The sequence below is a fragment of the Medicago sativa genome, chromosome 6 (assembly GCF_051527215.1).
Source record: "Medicago sativa cultivar Bolivia chromosome 6, Bolivia_mono, whole genome shotgun sequence".
NCBI classification, from domain to species: Eukaryota; Viridiplantae; Streptophyta; class Magnoliopsida; order Fabales; family Fabaceae; genus Medicago; species Medicago sativa.
The window spans coordinates 97,375,529-97,396,338 of record NC_140754.1 but is presented as its reverse complement, the minus strand read 5'-3'; the positions used below and the strand labels follow the sequence as shown (position 1 = coordinate 97,396,338).

The following is a 20,810-nucleotide window of genomic DNA, read 5'->3' as shown; positions in this document are numbered from 1 at the left end:
ATAGTGAAAAATCATCACATATCAGAAATGTCATTTCAAATGTGTTGACACTTTAAAACTATCACATATCATTTATCATACCTAAACAATAATTATTGATTTATTAAATAAGCGAATCAAATTTTTTTTTTACATATTATCTTTGATATATGTTATATTTTTTTTATAATTCTCTTGTTCAAATTTTCTTAGGAACAGTCAAAAATGATCTTTCATGTCTACTTTTTTGAAAAATAATTATACCATCTTTTTTCATACGCTTTATATATTTTTAAACAAAATAAATAAAGTTTCATACATATAATTATTATATCAAACTAGTGTGCAGACATAAACTTTGTAAATACTTATCCGCTCTTTTTGTTTCACTATTATGATAATATGTGTATATATTTTAACCTAAAGATCTCCGGTGTAATTTAACCTATATTTTATTATGTTTCTTTAACGTAATTTTGTTTGCAATCAATTATCTATTTAAGAAAATTACATACAACGTAAATAATCAAATTAATCAAATTTAATAATTAACACATGAATAAAATCAAGGATGATTTTGTTTAAAGTAATTGAACTAGAGCTATATTTATTATTTTTATTCCATTAAACAAGTATAATATTTCGTATTTGAATTCTTCTCATTTTTTGGAACAAACATCTTTTTATTTTTAATTAAACTGCTGCATATTTTATTTTCCTCTCTCCTTCACATTCTCTCTTTATCTCTCTCTCACCCCTAACTTTTTCTCTTTCTCTCTTTCACATTCCATTTTTTCGCACTTCTCATTCTTTATTAATTAAGAATACATCTCTGTTGTCAAAAAAAAAATTAAGAATACCTCTCTCTCTCACACACATGTTCTCTCTTTCTCTAACTTCTTTTTCACTCACTTTGACTGTATTTTATTTTACTCCTATTAGAAAAACATGAGATATATCAACCGTTACTACATAAAAAATACCAAATAAAATTTTGTTTGTGATAAATATAAAAATATGGGATAAATATTTGTCACTGTTACATAAAAAATTGTATTAATAATTGCTACTAATAAATATAAGAAAATTGGACAAATATTTGTCACTAATATATAAAAGAAACACGAGAAGAGGTGCTCCCCTTTCAAAAAAAAAAGAGAAAGAAACATGAGAAAAATATTTATCACCGATCATTAAGTTAAATTTATTAATTTTAATATCTTCTAAAAAAATAATTATAATATAATAATTTAATAAAACACATTTATTTATTTTTCTTCAAAAAAATTTGTTTTTTTGTTTTTGTTTTTTAGTTGCACCCAAATTTTTATTAATGTTTATTATTTTACCGACATAGTCCTTAGTTCATAGTTTACAAAGCATATATTTTAATCATCCAACAAAATAAAAATGTATTTTTATCATTGTAAAGAAATAAATCAATCCTTCAACGATTAGTATCCTCAATCATATTTTTTTTTTATTAGTCGTAGACAAGTGTTATTTGTTGTAGATCAAGCAACTAAAACACAAACATCAACTTTGTAAATTGCTCTTTAATTGCTCACAAGGAATATAGTCTAACAAACTCACTTATTATAACAACATTCTTGTAGAAGTTTATCCGAAAGAGCACTTTGTATATTGAAATAAGAAGTTTATCGGAAAGAGCATTTTGTATATTGAAATAAACAAGGTAAAATATTCAGAGTATCTACTCCCCTCAACGAATCTACGGTCATTCAGAGAAGCATAAAGATGATATATCTTGATTCTGCGCAACTGATTACAGTCGAGTACTGATCATTAACATCAACAAATCTTTCAAACTCATTTAAATGCGAGAAGCATGCAGAGGCTACACAACCATATGAAGAGGAATGTCTGGAGCAACAACACCGCCATCAACGAGTCTTCTATGCTTCGACTTCAATTGGAATGATATTATATCAATTGTATTCAATGATATTTTAAAATAAATTTTTACACAATTTTTAGCTTAATATATTGTTGATCTTAATTATCAAACAAAAATCAGCAGACCCATATATATGCACAATTATTTTGCTAATTTTTCTAGTTTAAATTTATTGCAAGTATTTAGGATAAATTGTAGTCATGTATTTTCGTATATTGTCTTCAATTTATTTTTATATTTGAAAGAAAATTAGTATAGAGCGAATGGATTTCCTAAATTATGACCCTTTTGGTGACTTAGGTCATGCTCCTCTGGAGTGTATTCCCATTCATAAAGGAAAAACTAGTGTTTGGAGTGAATCATGCAACATGAGAGCTTGTCCTAAAAAAGAGTAGAGATCCACAATATTTGGGTTTGTTGGGTTTGTTCTAACATCAATGGTTGTAATAGCAATCACAATCTTACAAAATGAATTTTTTAGTACTCTTGAATCCATTAAAAAAATGTAAGTAACATATGGTGTATAGAATGCATTATCTTTTTACAAATTCAAACATTCTCATACTTTGATACCTCAAACCACAGAGGAAGTAACGACCAAAAAGAGGAAGATGACAACTTATGGAACAATCTCAGAAGCCGAAGCGACCCCATCAAGTCCAAACTTACATTATATGTTACAGAGGCAAAAGAGCGCTTCCAAGCCAATATAGGCGTAACAAGACCATGGAAAGAAATGATCCAATTTTCTCATTTCAAACTTCCATCTTCTTTCTACGACACAATTCAAAGAATCAACACCAACGCCAAACATTTTCGCGCAAATTACGTTATCACCATGTTGCTTACTATTTTCCTTAGCTTACTAGAACACCCTATATCATTGATCATATTAATTGTGATGATGATTGCATGGTTGTATTTATATTTCTTAAGAGTTACGCCTTTGGTGATTTTTGGGTATCAGATTGATGAGAGATATGTGGTTATATCTTTGTTGTCGATCACCACCGGATTACTTGTTCTAACGGATGTAACACATAATGTGGAAGTTGGTATGTGTTTTGCCCTAGGTGTTGTGTTGATTCATGCGGTGTTGAGAGAAACAGAAGATTTGTTCACGTTGGATGAAGATTTAGGGATTGTAAGAGGTGTTAGAGAAGTTGTCAAAGTCCCTCTTAGACAACCTGGTTCCGATTCTTTTACCATGCCTCCTTAATTAGATTATAATTTTTGTATTAATTTCCTTGTTACTATATAAGATCAATCAATATATATTGTCAATTCCCTTCTTGATTGGTTGGTTGATTCATTATCAATATTATTATAATATATGTTCATTATTCAAATTGGATTCACTTTGTTATCATTAATCTCTCCACACTTGTTTTAATCCCTCACAATGTAGTCTCTTGGATAGTGAAGAAAATTGTTTTTTACATTCATTGTGATAAAAACAATAATTCAATTACCATTGATGGTGCCCACTATGGAATTTGCATATATACATAAATGTTATTTATAAAGTGAGGATAAGAAATGAGTATACCACCAAAATAGTCTTTGTAGAGCGTGTTCAATTAGTCCCAGAGATAATGAATATTTCAATTTGGTCCTCGACTATGTACACCATTTTTCAAATTTGTTCCTCCGTGAATGATTGTTACTAAACTTTTCCGCTAAGTTGAATGTTAACAATTAAAACGGTCCCTGACTTTATAGAGCGCTCATAATTTAGTCCTTAAGAATATGAATATGTCTCCAAAACGTTTCTCAAATTCATCCTTCTATGAATGTTGCTTACTAATTAAAGAGAAGAATTAAAAATATTAAAACTGTAAAATAAAGAGGAGAATTATGTGTCATAACCTTTGTGAGTTTATTATTCTCTTTGTTGACACTTTATCTTCTTCTCTACAACATTATGCATTGTGAAGAAAGTACTCGTTCCTCTTTGCTGACACTTTATCTCATTGTGCGTTTATTAATCTCATTGTTCACTCTTCATCTTTCATTCCATTATTTTATAAAAATATTTCTTTAAATATAGCAATGATAACAATTTAAATTGATTTGATTGGTGTGGAGACATGTGTAGTGATGATTGTAAGATGAAGAATTGTCGTTTTCTTCATAGCACACAAATGTTGTAGAGAAGAACATAAAGTATCGGTAAAAAGAAAAGGGGCACGAGGGTTAACAGGATAACTGAATAACCTAATACTTCCTCTCAGTACCATTATAAGCAAAAAACAATTTTTTAAATTTATTAAATAATTAATGTATTTAGTCTATAATGAAACATAAAAAAGGTTTTTTTTTTTTTTTTTTTCCTTTTTTCTTATAACCAGGACCAAAGGGAGTGTAATTTCAAATAGTAGCTCAAGACATGTAGTGGGAGCTCCACCTTTATGTTTGATATTTCCCTCGTGCTCAGTGATTTGGAGTGATTTGAAAGGTCGGTTTGTCTAGCAACAATCCGTCGAGATGCGGAGTGGGGTACTGTTAGACTCTAATGCTCAATTTAATAGAAAGCAAAAGTGAGAGGTATTGAAAGGATAGAAATTGTGTACCTTAATTTGACGGTGAATGATGCCTTTTATAGGCATTGGCAAAGTGCCATTATGGAATTGATGAGAGGCCATTGCGATATGGAGAAATCCAATGGTTAACCATTAAAGCTTGACGAGTCGAAAATGACTTGGAACATTTTGGGTCGGATCCCTCTCTTGTTTTTCAGTTCATTGTATTTGGGCTAGAGCGCCTTTTGAGTCTTTGGTCGATCCAAAATATTTAATTACATTAATTCATTCAAAAGAAAATAAAATGTCAGGACAAGTTAAATTTAATTTTGAATATTTTTTGGTTATGGTTTCTTAGTTAAAATATTTTGCAAGTGAAACAATGAGATGATAAAACTTACCAAGACTAAACATGGACATGCGAAGGCCTACATGTAATGGCAAGCAACTCAATATTGCACCTGAAAAGAATGGAATCAATAATGAAGGGTACACCATTTTTAAATAAGATTTACATGAATGAAATAAGAGACTAATATTTAAGGCCAGATAGCTTGGGCAACAAGACATCTAAAAAACGAAAACGCATTTATTCGGAGGAGAAACTATCTCGTACGTGAAGAGGAAAAGAAAGAGGAATCATAAGATTTTGGTGAAGATGTGGTATCCAAATCACTTGTATGGTTACTCTTAGCTCATCTAACCCAATTAGACCCTTCCTCATAACTCAATAGTGGTATCAGCAAGGCTGACTCAAAGGCCGTCAAGGCGGGACTAAAGCAAAGGGCCCCAAAATTTTGGTGTCACGAAATTTAATAATTCATTCAGGCCCATCTTTAAGTATAATGGTTAATTAACAAAAAGAAATTGACTAGAAAGTTGGCTTGATTTAGTGGTTTCACGCTTCACCGATGTTCATGAGGTAGCGAGTTCGAGTCTTTTACGAACTATTTTCTACGAACTATTTTCTATTGAGAACTCGCTACATATTACATAAATAGGTGCATCATTTGTTCTACGAACTATTTTCTGTTGAGAACTCGCTACATATTACATAAATAGGTGCATCATTTGACATTGAGGCAATCATTTTATTGTGTCAACAAAAGGATGTTAATTATATGGAGAGAGATGTTGTGACGTGTCAAGTGTGAGTTATCCCACATTTGATAGTTGAGGTTGAAAAACATATAAGTGAGAGGATCCTTAAATTCAAAACTTTAAAATTTTGGGTGAAGATATAGTGTCTAACTCACACTCGCTACATATTACATAAATAGGTGCATCATTTGACATTGAGGCAATCATTTTATTGTGTCAACAAAAGGATGTTAATTATATGGAGAGAGATGTTGTGATGTGTCAAGTGTGAGTTATCCCACATTTGATAGTTGAGGTTGAAAAACATATAAGTGAGAGGATCCTTAAATCCAAAACTTTAAAATTTTGGGTGAAGATATAGTGTCTAACTCACTTGTGTTGTTGGGTCGTAGGCCAATGTAATGATCTAATCCAATGAGACTCGCCCAACATTAAAAGGTTACTACCATAATCCAAAGAATTAGCATTTTGAATTTGAGGTGGCTTTTTTATATGAGTTTCAAGGTCATAATAATGATAACTAATTTCATTTTGTGAGTAGAAGGTTGTTTTTGTCTTGCTATATCTTTTTCTATGAAATTTCATATACATGAAATGTTCACCTAAACTCTCATCTACAAAAGCTACATGAATATGATTTTGCTGGCCTTATACATGCAATACTTTCTCTTTGTATTCAACATAACATTGATTGTGCTCCATTGAGACAAAACATAACCAAAACTATGGTGGTGCAATACTTTGGATTTTTTTATTTTGTTTTTTTGTCTAGTAAGTTTTTATTATTTGTTATGTTTTTAAATTTTTTTGGATAGGTGAAAAAAAGTTGGCACCAAATTTGAAGGATCCGAAATGAATGCTGAAAAAAAGGATCCCATAAAATTTGAAACAATAATTATTATCAATATTATTATGGTAATATATTATTATTGTAGTAATTTTTGTTATGACCATTATTATTGTAGTAATTTGTAACATCAATAAGGAAACAATTTGTGTCCATAAGCATGCAGTATGCCATGCCTTACTTCCCGGTCATCAATCCTACGTACTTCCACCTCTCTAGGGAACCCCTTTAGACCATTTCCATCATTCTTCTTCATTCATCTGCTGCATTTCTATTTTCTATTTTCAGTTTCAGTTTCTCTCTCTATTTTCAATCAATACTTACAATTCAAGAAAAAGAAGAAGAAAAAGAAGAAAGAAGCTATCATGGATGACCGAAATATTGACGACGATGAGAAGGAGTCTTTGGCCGGGTTGAGTTCTGTTCCACCTCGTCGCAAAACACATTCGTATAGCCAACAGCTACGAGACACGTCCACACACAAACGGCATCATCAAGTCCGTAAGCACAGTCTTGATGATAGCCTTATATCGAATAACATCGTCGAGTCTTCTTCTTTTTACGAGGAGTCTGACACGGATGATGATGACTTTTTCGCTCATTCAAATTCTGTTGGTGCTGAGGACTTCATTGAAAGTGGCGGGATTTCTGATGATTTGTCTCATTATCAGCCATTGCAGGAATTTATTGGGAGCGGTGGCGGAACTGGAGTCTTTAGGGCTCCTATTAGAGCGGCCGTTCATCCTGGGAGACCGCCATGTCTTGAGTTAAGGCCTCATCCGTTAAGGGAGACTCAGGTGGGGAAATTCCTCAGAAACATTGCATGTACCGAAACACAGTTGTGGGCTGGACAGGAATGTGGGGTGAGGGTGTGGGAGTTTCAAAAGGCCTATGAACACGGTTGCGGTCTGGGTGGAAGGGTTAGGAGGGGAGATGAGGACGCTGCGCCTTTTTATGAATCAGGTGATACCTCTCCTACATTTTGTTTGACCGTCGACAACGGGAATAAGATGGTCTGGACTGGCCATAAGGATGGCAAGATTAGGTCATGGAAAGTGGATCAACAATTTTCTACCCCCTTTAAGGAAGGTCTTTCTTGGCAAGCACACAGAGGTCCCGTTCTTGCCATGGTCATAAGTAGCTATGGTAGGCCTCTCCCTCTAGTAGTATTTTCAAAATTAAGTGTATGTTTGGCGTTGACAAAAATTGATTTTGACTGAATTGATTCTATAAAATTGATTCTGGCTTAAAGTGAGTTAAAGGTAAAATGATTTATGTTTGGATACATTCGTGTTAAAGTGAGTTGAACAATAAATTTGAGTGTAAAAATCAATTCTAGAATAAAAAACTTCAATTTCTAACTTCAAGTAAAATCAATTCTCACCACTTACTTGCTAACTTGCTTACTGTTTCTTCGTCTAGGCGATCTCTGGTCAGGTTCCGAAGGGGGTATTATTAAGATTTGGCCTTGGGAATCAATAGAAAAATCGCTTTCTATGTCTCCAGAAGAAAAGCACATGGCAGCCTTACTTGTGGAGAGGTCATTCGTTGATCTCAGAGCTCAAGTCACCGTCAATGGTGTCTGCAGTATATCTTCTCAAGAGGTTAAGTGTTTTCTGTCTGATCATATTAGAGGTCGTGTTTGGTGTGCTACCGCTCTATCCTTTTCACTCTGGTTAGTATGACTCTTCCTGTTCTTATATTGTATTCAGATTTAATGTTGTAATTACATCTCCGTTCGGTTGCATCAACCCATTTTAGTATCGTGTTTTTACTTCGTTAACTTTTGTTGTTACTAGTGTACTGTTTGTGTTTCCTTCTACTCGCATCAACTCCAAATGAATTCGAATAACTTGGAATCTATAATTGTATAGGGATGCGCGTACGAAGGACCTTCTGAAAGTATTTAACATTGATGGTCAGGCAGAAAATCGAGTTGACATGTCATCCGTGCAGCAGGATCAAGCAGTAGAAGACGAAATGAAGGTAAAGTTTGTTTCCAACTCAAAAAAGGAAAAGTCCCAGAGTACTAGCTTTCTGCAGAGGTCGCGTAATGCAATCATGGGAGCAGCAGATGCTGTCCGTCGAGTTGCAACCAAGGGAGCTGGAGCATTCGTTGATGATACTAAAAGAACTGAAGCCCTTGTGCAAACAAACGATGGTGTAATTTGGAGTGGATGTACAAATGGCTTACTTGTGCAATGGGATGGTAGTGGAAACCGTTTGCAGGATTTTAATCGCCACCCTTGTGCCGTCCAATGCTTCTGCACTTTTGGAACACGGATATATGTAGGCTATGTGAGTGGTATTATCCAAATACTGGACTTGGAAGGAAATATAATTGCAGGATGGGTGGCTCATAATAGTCCTGTGCTTAAATTGGCTGTTGGCAACGGTTCTGTTTATAGCTTGGCAACTCACGGTGGCATACGTGGATGGAATATTGCATCTCCAGGTCCCGTTGACAACATAATTAGAACTGAGCTAGCCTCAAAGGAACTTACTTATACAAGAAGGCACAGTATCAGAATTTTGATTGGCACATGGAATGTTGGTCAAGGTAGAGCTTCTCAAGAAGCACTTTTGTCGTGGCTTGGGTCCGTTGTATCAGATGTTGGCATTGTTGTGGTTGGTTTGCAAGAAGTGGAGATGGGTGCCGGTTTTCTTGCAATGTCCGCGGCAAAAGAAACTGTAAGACTTTATTCACATTCTTAATCATATATTTAAACATTAAATATTTTGTGAAGCCTTGTTTGCTTTATAAGTTAAGCTACCTTATTGATTGAAGATTTTTTTTATATCTTTAATAAACAAGTTGATCATCGATGAATATTTATCGTTATAGTAAAATAGGAAAATCTCAGTAACAATCTTGTGTAATGTGTACATTTTATCCATGCATTTACTACCTATATTACAATTGTAGGTAGGTCTAGAAGGAAGTGCAATGGGACAGTGGTGGCTGGATACAATAGGAAAGGCCTTGGAAGAAGGAAAAGCTTTCGAGCGTATGGGCTCTAGGCAGCTTGCTGGCTTGCTTATATCTCTTTGGTGAGTGAGTGTAAACTGACTAGTCCTGCTTCTATTCTGTTCTTCATGGAAAGGCTTCTTAGTTCTTCGTATAAGTACGTACTCTAGATTTCTATCTTTCATAATGTTTCCATGCTTATATTATGAATTGATATTCCTCAATTAGGGTAAGAAAGAATCTTAGAAAACATGTTGGAGATATTGATGCTGGAGCAGTCCCATGTGGTTTTGGACGTGCCATCGGTAACAAGGTTTGTTTCAATTTCCATGAATACTTGATATTTGTTTGATAAGAATATAATACTCTAATTCTGCCATTGTTATCTAGCATTCGCCTGTTATTTGTATATACTCTACGTTGAGATTAATATACAAAAAAATGAATTGATAAATTTGTTTAACTTATGAACTTTTTCCCTCTTGATTGAAATGAACACTTACATCGCAAAAATTGATCATGCAGGGAGGAGTGGGTTTGAGAATCAGAGTCTACGATAGGATAATGTGCTTTGTGAATTGTCACTTGGCCGCACATTTGGAAGCTGTTAATCGGCGAAACGCTGATTTTGATCACATTTATAAGAACATGGTCTTCAGCCGATCATCCACTCTACTTAATACTGCAGCTGGTATGCTACCATACCTGTTCTTGTATTGCTCTCTTGCCTTCTCCACATATTTATTTTGGCTACTTTACTCTTGTGGCTTGCCATTCATCCTGTCTGTTGCAGCTGGTGTCTCTACTTCCGCTCACATGCTTCGCAGTACAAATGTGAGTCCATCCTTAATTAGTTTCTTACAGTTTTAGACTATCTCCTTGCCTCTCCATCAATATGATTACCAAACAGTTACATGGTCTTCATTGTATCATAGGCTATGGGTTCCAGCTCAGAAGATGCAAAACCCGAGTTATCTGATGCAGATATGGTGGTATTTTTTGGTGATTTCAACTATCGGCTTTTTGGTATATCGTATGATGAAGCCAGGGACTTTGTTTCTCAAAGATGCTTTGATTGGCTTAGAGAAAAAGATCAGCTCAGGGAGGAGATGAAAAACGGAAAAGTTTTCCAGGGAATGCGCGAGGCGGTAATTAAATTTCCTCCAACATATAAGTTTGAGAGGCACCTACCAGGTTTAGGAGGTAAATAAATTATCAACTCAATGAACATGGCAGTTTCAATTTTGCCTTTTGTCTATATGGATTTAACAGATTGTTTCTTGGTTAAAGTGACTAGATGACAATAGCGTAACCTCCGTACAATCTTGCAGGGTATGATTCTGGGGAGAAAAAGCGAATTCCTGCTTGGTGTGACAGAATAATATATCGTGATACTCGACCAGCTGCAGTTTCTGATTGCAATTTAGACTGCCCTGTCGTGTCATCAATTTTACAGTATGTTGCATCGTTAAAATAGGTTTTTATTTTCCATTTTATCTACTATTAGGTACAATTTGTTATCATTGAAACCATTTAACAGGTATGATGCTTGCATGGACGTGACTGAAAGCGATCACAAACCAGTTCGATGTAAGTTCAACGTGAGAATTTCTCATGCTGATAGATCAATTAGGAGAAAAGAATTTGGTGAGATTATGACATCAAATGAGAAAATCAGATCTATGCTTGAAGAATCGCGTTATGTTCCAGAATGCAACGTCAGCCCGGACAATTTAGTCCTTGAAAACCAGGAGGCTTCATTTTTGCTTATTACAAACAGAAGTACAAAGGATAAGGCTGTATACAAGATCACTTGTGATGGCCAGTCTACAGTCAAGAATGACGGCGAAGCACCTGATTATATCCCAAGAGGTGCCTTTGGCTTTCCTAGATGGCTTGAGGTACTATACCTTTATTTAAACACTCATGTTTTTTTTGGCTTATCTTATTCTTTCAAAATAGATAGTGTATTACAATTTTTCTCTCTCACAGAATGCATAATTTTTAACATGTTCAGTTTTACATTATAACATAAACTAGCATGTTTTTTCTGTATGTGAAAAAGAAAATGACCTACTTGTTAAAATTGCTGAGAATAGTTTTATGTCCTTTTGTAAATATAGTGTATGTTTCATGCTTACTTTACTTCAAGATGAAGATAACTGCAGTTATCAATGAAGAAAATTTAGAATAGTTTTTTTCCTAGAGTGTGCTTTTTGAGATCTTATGAAAAAACCTACATGCTGTCCCGCGTCCTTTCCGACGGCATTATATAATAGAAAAACTAATTAACTTTGCTTTATGTTGCTTCCAAAGTTATAAACTTCCCTTCCGTGATGTTTCGTTTTTGGAAACTCGGTATCCGGTCTTAGTACTGACTAATCCTACACTGATGCCTATTTTAAAATGTCTTAAACTAGGTGTCTCCATCGATCGGTATAATTAAACCCGAGCAAACTTTAGAGGTTTCGGTACGTCATGAAGATGTGCATGCCTCTGAAGAATTAGTAGATGGGATACCACAGACCTGGTGGAGTGAAGACACTAGAGATAAGGAAGTGATTTTAGTTGTTCATGTTCAAGGCAGTTCATCAGTCCAAACTAGCAGTCATAAGATTCATGTGCGCCATTGCTTCTCAGGAAAGCCGACTCGAACTGACTCAAAATCCAACAGTGCAAGAAGAAGTCATGTAAGCTAATTGCATAGAATAGTTTAAGAAATTTTGTTTAACAAAGAAGGAGAGAAATGTTAATAGCATATATGCAAAAGATTAGAAGCATTGTTGAAGAAACAAAAACAAATGTTATAAGTCTCAGTACAAGTTAGTTAGACTGAGGGTCTTAAATCCTTCTTTGTGTAAATTTGGTGAAGAAATTTTGTGAAATGCATAATATACTATTTTGCTGCTTTTAATTATTAATTTTTGGTGGTTTTATTCTTCTAGTTTTATTAACATTTTTCGGGTTGAGAGGTGTTCGACGAAGCAACATCTCAAGAACTAATATCTTTGCCTTCACATTTGCTTCACTTTGTCGCGGGGTGCTTAGATTTTTGTGTGTTAGTGTCACCGTGATTATAACAAAATTAAACTTCAGAATTTCAAAAAAATCACCATGTGACTGTGATTTCGTTAAACTCAACACAAGTCATGATCCGTTGATATCAACTATTTCCCAAAACATGGTCCAAAAAGTAACATACTAGAAGATAAAAGCATCAACTTTAAATATGATGACATTGATATCAACTATTTCTCAAAAGTAACATAAAAAGGCATTTAAAGAAAGACACTCCACTCCACACTTCTTTTACGTAGGACAAACATGTTTTGCACCATATATGATTGTGCTGACAAGGAAGAGAATGGATCCATTCTTGGTTTCCAAGTAGATTTCATTCTACTGTTGTTACTATGTCTATTTAATTATCTAGATTGTTAATAAGGTTTGAATGATTAAGATTTTCATTCTATATTTTGTCGAATTTTATTAGTGTTTACGGTGATTTTTGGTTAACAAAGTGTGTCAAACCAATCACAAATAAATGTTTAGTTTGTGCAATCACGAGATTTTGGACGAGTTTATTAGTAACTCGGGAGACTTTATGTCCGTGTGTGTTTCTAGGAAGTTTTACGGAGAAAAAGAGAAGATAAAATTTCTAGAGATTAAAGACAATAACGTCCCCACTCCGACGTTCACGTCTGAGCTTTTGTTTTCACTTTCTTCACTGGAGATCCCTTCCACAATCCCGTACATCGTCCCTTCCTCGTCGGAGTCCACTGACGACTCCACCCAACTTTCCAAATCGCGTCTTCGTCTGCCTCCTATACTTCACTCTTGCATCAAACATTTTGAGTTGAACTTTTACTTCACAGAGAGAAGATTCAAGCCAAAACTCTTCAAGTTTTGCATATTCCTTCTTTTGAGCAAACAACTGACTTGCTCCCCAAGGCAAACTCAATTCCTTCATGGGGTGTATAAGATAACCATATCTAAGGGATTTGATTTAGTCTAAGTTAGTTATAAACCATTCATGCAATTTTCTATTTCTATGCTAGTGACTGTTAGTTAGTTATGTTAGTTACCAATAGTCATAGCCCTTATCCTATCTATATATAGATCATTCTATCAGGCTATCACTCTTGTAATTCATTCAATACAATACAATCAATAAATAAAGTATTATTCAGTTCATAGCAGTTTTCCTAATAAATTGTACTCTACCTTGACTGCTAGATTCTAAAGGGTGCACAACGGTGAGGCGACGACGACAAAGGACATCGGGCACAATGGGGTAGGTGATGGGGTGTGCAACGACGATATTATTATTATTTTTAAAAAGTCAAACTAGTCTATCGAAACTGACACCGGAGAGAACCGAATCACAACGCCGATATTGTTCCGTACAGCTGAGGGTGAGCAGGGCCATATCTGAGGCAGAGCGAAGAGGGTGACCATCCTAGGCCCCAAAAAATAAGTATGAAATTTGGGCCCCAAATTTTTTTTTAGGGGTCTATTAGACCCTAAAAAAAGTTGCTTAGTTTTTTGTATCAAGTTTGATGTTTGTATATATATATTAGTTAGGATCCAAATATTGTAGGTTCACCCTAGGCCACAAAAATCTCAGAAACGGCCCTGAGGGTGAGCGAGCAACTACGGCAAAGGGTTCGTTTTTTAAAAACAAATTTTCTTTTTATTCATTTTTTAAAAGCAAATATTCTTTTTATTCATTTTTTAATAACAAATTTTCTTTTTATTCATTTTTAAAAGCAAATTTTTTAAGAGCAACGTAAGAAACGTATTGAGATAATGACAACAAGCTTGTGTTCAGATCAAAATTTATTAAAAGCATATTTTCTTTTTATTCATATTTTTTTACCTATTTTCGATTACCAGATTGAGAGGTGTGTTCGACAAAGCAGCATCTCAAGAATTAATATCTTTTAAAAAAAATTTTTTTATAGATTGTATGTCTTTAATAAAAAAAATCAGAGGAAGTATTTATTAGTGTGTGATAAACTAGATTTTTTTTAAATAATCCAGGAAAAAAAAATAGAGTTAAAATATAATTTTTTTTGGGGGGGGAATGAGTTAAAATAACATATCAAACCATATGGGACCACATTTTGACAATGGACACTAAGATTACTAATAATAGAATTCATTTTTGCTTAACAAATGCATATATATCTAAGAGTAATGATATTTTGACATCCATTTCATGACAACTTTGTTGACAATCTTGTTTTTCTCACTTTTTATTGGTCAAAAACAATGGAGAGAGAAAAAGGAAGAGAGAGGATAACAACATCATGTGAGTATGAGAGAGAAAGTTATCAAAAAGTTGTCAAAAAAGTGGTTGTTAAAATATCATTTCTCTATATCTAAATATAGGTGCCTTGTAAAGATTATAATTTTTAATTTCACCGCATCATTCTTCATAAGATAGCAATTGCCAATTGGTGTGTGAGAAGAGATAAAAAGAGAGGTGGTCCAAAAAGTACTGATGCCACGTATCTTTTATGTCCATACTAGAAGATAAAAACATCATCTTTAAAAAGGATGACATTGATATCAACTAGTTCCCAAAAAGTAACATGAAAAGGCTTTTAAAGAATGGCACCCCACCCTTCTTTTAAGCTGGACAAACATATTTTACACATGACTATCAATCTATCATGATTGTGCTCACAAGAATATGGATCCATCCTTTAGTCGGAAATAGATTCCATTATGTTGTTTTTACCATGCAGATGGTGGATGATTAACCCTTCAGATTATTCGGTTTTTGAGTCGGATATATAGTTTTAAAAAATGAATGATAAGATGATTTCGTGGTTTGTTAAAAAAGTGTAATAGTTAACACTTGTTTGGTTCTACGGCAAGGCAATGAAAATCACAAATAGAATTTCTGCTAACACATAAGCTAAATTTTATCGATTCTCAAAATCGGGGCAATATTCACATTGAAACGCGATAATTATAGTGTGTACGTATAATCAAACACGCGCCTAAAGTGATAAAAAAAAGTCATGAGTTCAACTTTTCTCGTTAACAAAATTAAAAATAGGCTTAATTACACCACAGGTCCTTTAAGTTTGACGTTTGTAACATATAGGTCCTTTAAGTTTGTTTTGTAACAGATAGGTCCTTTAAGTTTGATGTTTGTAACATATAGGTCCTTTAAGTTTGTTTTGTAACAGATAGGTCATTTAACTCTGTAACAGTGTGCAACTAAGTCCTTCTGTTAACTCACCGTAAAAAAAAAAACGCTGACGTGACTGTGAAGTCTGTCAATTTCATCTCCTTTACTACACCCAGTTTTTTTTGAAGAATCAGGAGAAGATAACCGAAGGAAAGAAGACAACAGTTCTACCACACGAAATCTAATTGTTGGACTTTATAAGTTCTTGTCCAAGATTACCAAGTACATTGCAAAGGCAATAACTGAGATGATGAAACCGATGATAAATATACTCAACTCTCTATATAAGAAATTGTTATCATCTATCCTGCGTTCTTCCCCTGCAATAATGCTGGTATTACACTTGGAAGCCATTGATTTGACGAATTCAAGCTTTGGTATGAATAAAAATGGAGTCAGGGTTTGAGAATTGGGGAAATGTAAGGGTAAAGGAGACGAAATTGACAGACTTCACAGCCACGTCAGCGTTTTTTTTACGATGAGTTAACAGAATGACTTAGTTGCACACTGTTACAAAGTTAAAGGACCTATCTGTTACAAAACAAACTTAAAGGACCTGTATGTTACAAACGTCAAACTTAAAGGACCTATCTGTTACAAAACAAACTTAAAGGACCTATATGTTACAAACGTCAAACTTAAAGGACCTGTGGTGTAATTAAGCCTTAAAAATAATACGTTTATCAAGTTTAGATCAACTAATATTATTGTAAGACGATATTAATACCATGGACATTAAAATGGGATCATATCATATCAAATCTTTTATGATTAATATTATACATCATACTATCCATGATGATAACTCCTTGTTGGATTGCAATAATCAATTACACATATCCACTCAAATAATAAAATAAAAAATAACAAAATCAATTAGATTTATTATTAGAAGTGCAAAGAACCACATTGAAGCTACATTGAGGTGCGATGGACCTAAGAAACAGCCTTGCCGTATCCTCCTGTTTCACCACCGCATCCTCTTTCTCCACCAACACCGCTTCCACCAATTCTCCATACTCCGCCGCACCGTCTCCGGCACCGACAATAAAAGCCACCAAAGCAGCCTGAACCGGTCCCATGCTAGGATTATAAGCTGCAGATTCCATATAACTACCTTTATAAACATTCCCACGTGAATCCAGTAAAGCCACACCTGAAGGCGAGTCACTGTACGGCGCATGTGATTCATTCGCCGCTTTCAGTGCTGCATCCTTCAGGTGTGGCTTTATTGAATTTGTGATCGAACCTTCTATTTCTATAAAACACAAATCATTGTGACGTGGTTCCAAGAGAAGAGGAACATGTTTAGGAAGAAGATCATGAGGACCAAAGGGATGAGAAAGGAATTCAGAAAGAGATGTAAACTCATTTTTCGCAGTTTTCTTCGAATCAGATGTTATGAGGAGAGGAATATCTCCGACGCCACGGATTTCTTGAAGAAACTGGCGGCAATGGCCACAAGGTGCAGCGGATACAGCAAGGTATTGAATTTGAGTTTCTTTGTTATGAAAAAGGTTTGTTAAGAGAAACTGTTCAGCATGGATGGTATGGTGGAAAGGAAGGTTAGGGAATTCGACGTTGACGCCGATGAAGATTCGACCGGAGATTCCAACAGCGACGGCGGCAACGTGAAATTTGGAGATAGGGACACGGGCTAATGGTTGGGATGATTTGACAATGATGGGAAGGAGTTGGGTTAGGGTTAGGTTTGTTGATTGGGTTAATGATTTTGCTTCTGATGCTTCTATTATGAATTTAGGTTCTTCCATTTTTTTTCTTCTCTTCTTCACACTTTTTTTAGAACTATTTTGAGTTATGGTGTGTGAGTGTTTAGAGAAATGAGGAGTGGAGGGGGAAGAGAAATGATGGTTTTAGATGCTAATTTATAGTGGATGAAGGGGTGATATGCAAGCTCCTCCTATTATCCAATAATTTGAGAAATTAATTTAAAAAAATGAAAATGACAAACAAATACATTTTGTTTAAGAAGTATGAGAGAAGAAATCCAAGCTAATGAGTATGGGTGGGAACAGGTCAGACCGTCCAACATGGACGTATAGTCTAACCTATTTAAGACGTAGTTCGGCCCAACTCGTTTAATAAGAATGCTAAACTCATTCTTTTTATAAAAAATTATTTAATTAAATAGACTACGATAAAGATTGTACTAGAATTTGATACCCTCCAAATTGAATTACATTCAATGGATTGTACTAAGAAAAAAAAAGAATTACGTTCAATGATAGCACATGAAAAAAATAATTAACAATCTTGAAATTACTTAGTAAGCTAGACTTTAGATAGAGTTACTTGATTTTTACATGTGCATTTTCTCATATATATGCAAAGTGCTTTGTATACCGTAGAATTTTTCTTATACAAATTTGTGTTTAATAGTATATTGCAAGATCTACTTCTAATTGTTAATGATGATTATTATTATGTATTATGTATATGTATGATGTATCTTTATCTATCAAATTTAAAATGTCACTTTCTTCTTGACTCATATCTTTGTCTCACACGACAAAAAGATATGTCGAGTGAATGATAAACTAAACTTTGTGGGACATCCTCATCCCTAATAATTGAAAAATGTCATATAGATGTGTTCGGAATTGGTAGAGAAGGATGCTAGTGACTCTTACTTGCTATCTTTGCACGCAATTATATAATAAACAAATAAATGTAAACCACATTCAATCTATCGTTTTGTTATAAATAATAGCAACTTTACGTGTTGTCGTGTAAGAACAACTCAAATGGTAGATGCGAAGATATTTAATATGCAAGAAGAGCTTCGGTTGCATTTGCGTGAATTTCTCTTTAAATTTTTTTAAAACAAAACAAGTAAACAGTTCTAGCTCGAATTAGGTTTGAGAGAGTGGTTTATCATTTCCATGATTTAATGTAATAACATGTTTGATATGTCGTTAAAATAATCATTATCCAGAATTACTTTTTTTTTTGTATTATCAAGGCCCTTTATGCTAAGCACATAACGATTAAAGCAAAAATATATATCCAAAAACACTTGGATTATTTGATAATAAATTTATTTCAACTTCACTGAAGATTTACACTTCACATCTAACCTTGAGAATGTAACAATGTCCAATTCAAAAAATGATATTTGATTAATAAATACATAGCTGGACGAATATTTTGGTTGGTTAGCTAAGAGTCTTTACAAGAGTAGTTAGTTACCAAGAAGTCTAAGATTATTTAAACTTTGAAAAAAAATATTACTTACAAAAAAAACCTGCTAGTTCTATGGCATATTAATTACGTTTGTCTATAAAATAAATAATATTTTATTTTATAATTATTTTATATTTTTAAATTATTTGTAAACCTTTTTTTTTTGGGGGGGAAAATGAGGGCTTAACGCCCAAGAAAGGAAAGCTACAAACAACCTACAACTCTAGATGTAGTAACATCTATAAAATCTGTTGGTGATTTCCAAAATAATGGAATCACTTTAAATCAAAAGTTGTAACTCTTCATGGGAATCATTCATATACATTGGAACTTTTCGCAAAGAGATGCTTAATGAACCTTTGCATTGATTCAAGTGTATATGATTATAACCTTTGACAAAGGGATGTTTAATGAACCATAACATTGTTTCAAATCAAATGGGTGTTTTCTCTCATATGAAGGGTCATATAATGCACTATAAATGCTTGGCATTTGGGCATTAGTTGGACACACAAAAAAGAACAACAACATAATTCTCCATCATTCTCTTACTCTAAATCATCCATCAATTCTCTAATGCATGAGTGAATTGCTGGAACCATAAATCTGTAAAATACTGTTAGGAGATACGCTTGGTGTGGTTGTGCAATACACGTCAAGGAACTCATAGTATCCTGAAGGGGATTCGCCGGTCATTCCTTATTGCATCCAATATACAGTTATTGGTGGGGGCGAATCGAACCTAAAGGTTAGTATGGCAACCCCATACGCTTTGAGTTTGCATGCATAACCATTAATCTTTTCAGGTTTCAAGTACAGCAGCATCTTCCCAACAATCAAGATATACAACAAATCTTTGGAATTTATGTGCACACTTCATCATAGTCATCTTCATCATCTTCTTGGTCAAGTTATTGCAGCAGACCCCCAACTCAAGTTCCAACAAAATCAGCATAATACATAACACTAAGTACGTTGCACAGGAAACTGCTCATAAAATATCATATATGTTCCTTGATCATAACCAATGTTCGTCAATACATTTGAACATATATTAGTTTCGTGGAACGAATCACAAACTTTTAAAGATGATCTTGCAACAAGTCTTATATGAAAACATACAATGTTCGTCAATACATTTGAACATATACTAGTTTCGCAAAACGAATAACAAACTTTCAAACATGATCTTGCTAGTCTTGTATGAAAACATATCATGTAAAAAAAGAAAATTAAAATATTTATTTTTCTTAAGTTTATCTCTCTCAAAAAACATTGAAAGAATAAACAGTCATTTAATATTTCAATAAAAAATATATAATATTTAGCTTCTTCAAAAAAAAAATATTTCAATAAAAAATTTAAAAACACGCCCACCGTGGGGCTCGAACCCACGACCACAAGGTTAAGAGCCTTGCGCTCTACCAACTGAGCTAGACGGGCAATTGTCTTGAACATTTCATTTAAGTGAATAAGTGAATTTGTGCCAACAGCTGATACTATTTAGTTTATTTATTATAGATAAAGTACATTCAGGGATCTTTAGTATAACGTTATACCAGATTAATCATTTAAATTTCTTAAATACAAAATTGTCCCTTTTTTCATACAATGTTTGCAACATTGTCTTTAAATGTTGATGTTGTATATATGTCCAACTCAGATAAAAAATATTTTTTTCAAAGTACAAACATTAAACTTAAAGACTCCTTTAAAGTTTTAGATATGATTTGTGCTTTCATTAAAAAAAAAAAAAAAAAAGTGCTGCAGCACACATTATATTGTGTGTTGATTCGTCATTATCTTTTAGATAATAGTCCTGTTATATCCATGATGATAAACATTAGAACTTTGTTCAATATTTTTTGTTACACAAAGCATATACTTCTAATTGTATTTTTTTTTTTATATATGAAGGGATATATAGTTGTAATTTTTTTATGATATAAGATACTTTTTTTTAAGAAGCTAATCAAAATTATATTAAAGAAACAGACAGTTCCTCAAGCACAAGGTGTGCTTATGAGAAACTGTTAAAAATCAATTACACCAATGTTAAGCCAGAA

The 20,810-nt window shown here is 33.7% G+C and overlaps 1 protein-coding gene, 1 non-coding gene and 2 pseudogenes across 4 annotated transcripts; 2 read left to right on the top strand and 2 right to left on the bottom strand.

Annotated features, from left to right (window-relative positions):
• The first annotated feature begins 2,376 nt into the window (after nt 1–2,376).
• On the top strand, nt 2,377–3,193 carry LOC146918701 (PRA1 family protein F2 pseudogene; annotated as a pseudogene).
• Nucleotides 3,194–6,337: 3,144 nt separating this feature from the next.
• 5PTASE13 (Endonuclease/exonuclease/phosphatase family protein) lies at nt 6,338–12,256 on the top strand. Of its 2 annotated transcripts, XM_085720308.1 has the most exons (11): nt 6,338–7,513; nt 7,790–8,042; nt 8,242–9,058; nt 9,294–9,418; nt 9,564–9,648; nt 9,861–10,026; nt 10,129–10,169; nt 10,271–10,538; nt 10,667–10,790; nt 10,876–11,236; nt 11,756–12,256. In XM_085720308.1, exons 1-11 carry the CDS (start codon nt 6,535–6,537, stop codon nt 12,032–12,034), a joined length of 3,498 nt encoding a protein of 1,165 aa, XP_085576434.1. In that variant the 5' UTR covers nt 6,338–6,534; the 3' UTR covers nt 12,035–12,256. The 2 variants fall into 2 exon arrangements, with proteins under 2 accessions (XP_085576434.1, XP_085576433.1); XM_085720307.1 differs by having other exon boundaries at nt 9,861–10,169.
• Nucleotides 12,257–16,271: 4,015 nt separating this feature from the next.
• Nucleotides 16,272–17,809, bottom strand: LOC146918699 (cytidine deaminase 1 pseudogene; annotated as a pseudogene). The gene has a single exon (XR_015016339.1). The product of XR_015016339.1 is annotated as a cytidine deaminase 1 pseudogene (transcript).
• A 2,305-nt stretch (nt 17,810–20,114) lies between these two features.
• On the bottom strand, nt 20,115–20,187 carry TRNAK-CUU (transfer RNA lysine (anticodon CUU)). The gene has a single exon. It is a non-coding gene; the product is annotated as a tRNA-Lys (tRNA).
• Nucleotides 20,188–20,810: the final 623 nt, after the last annotated feature.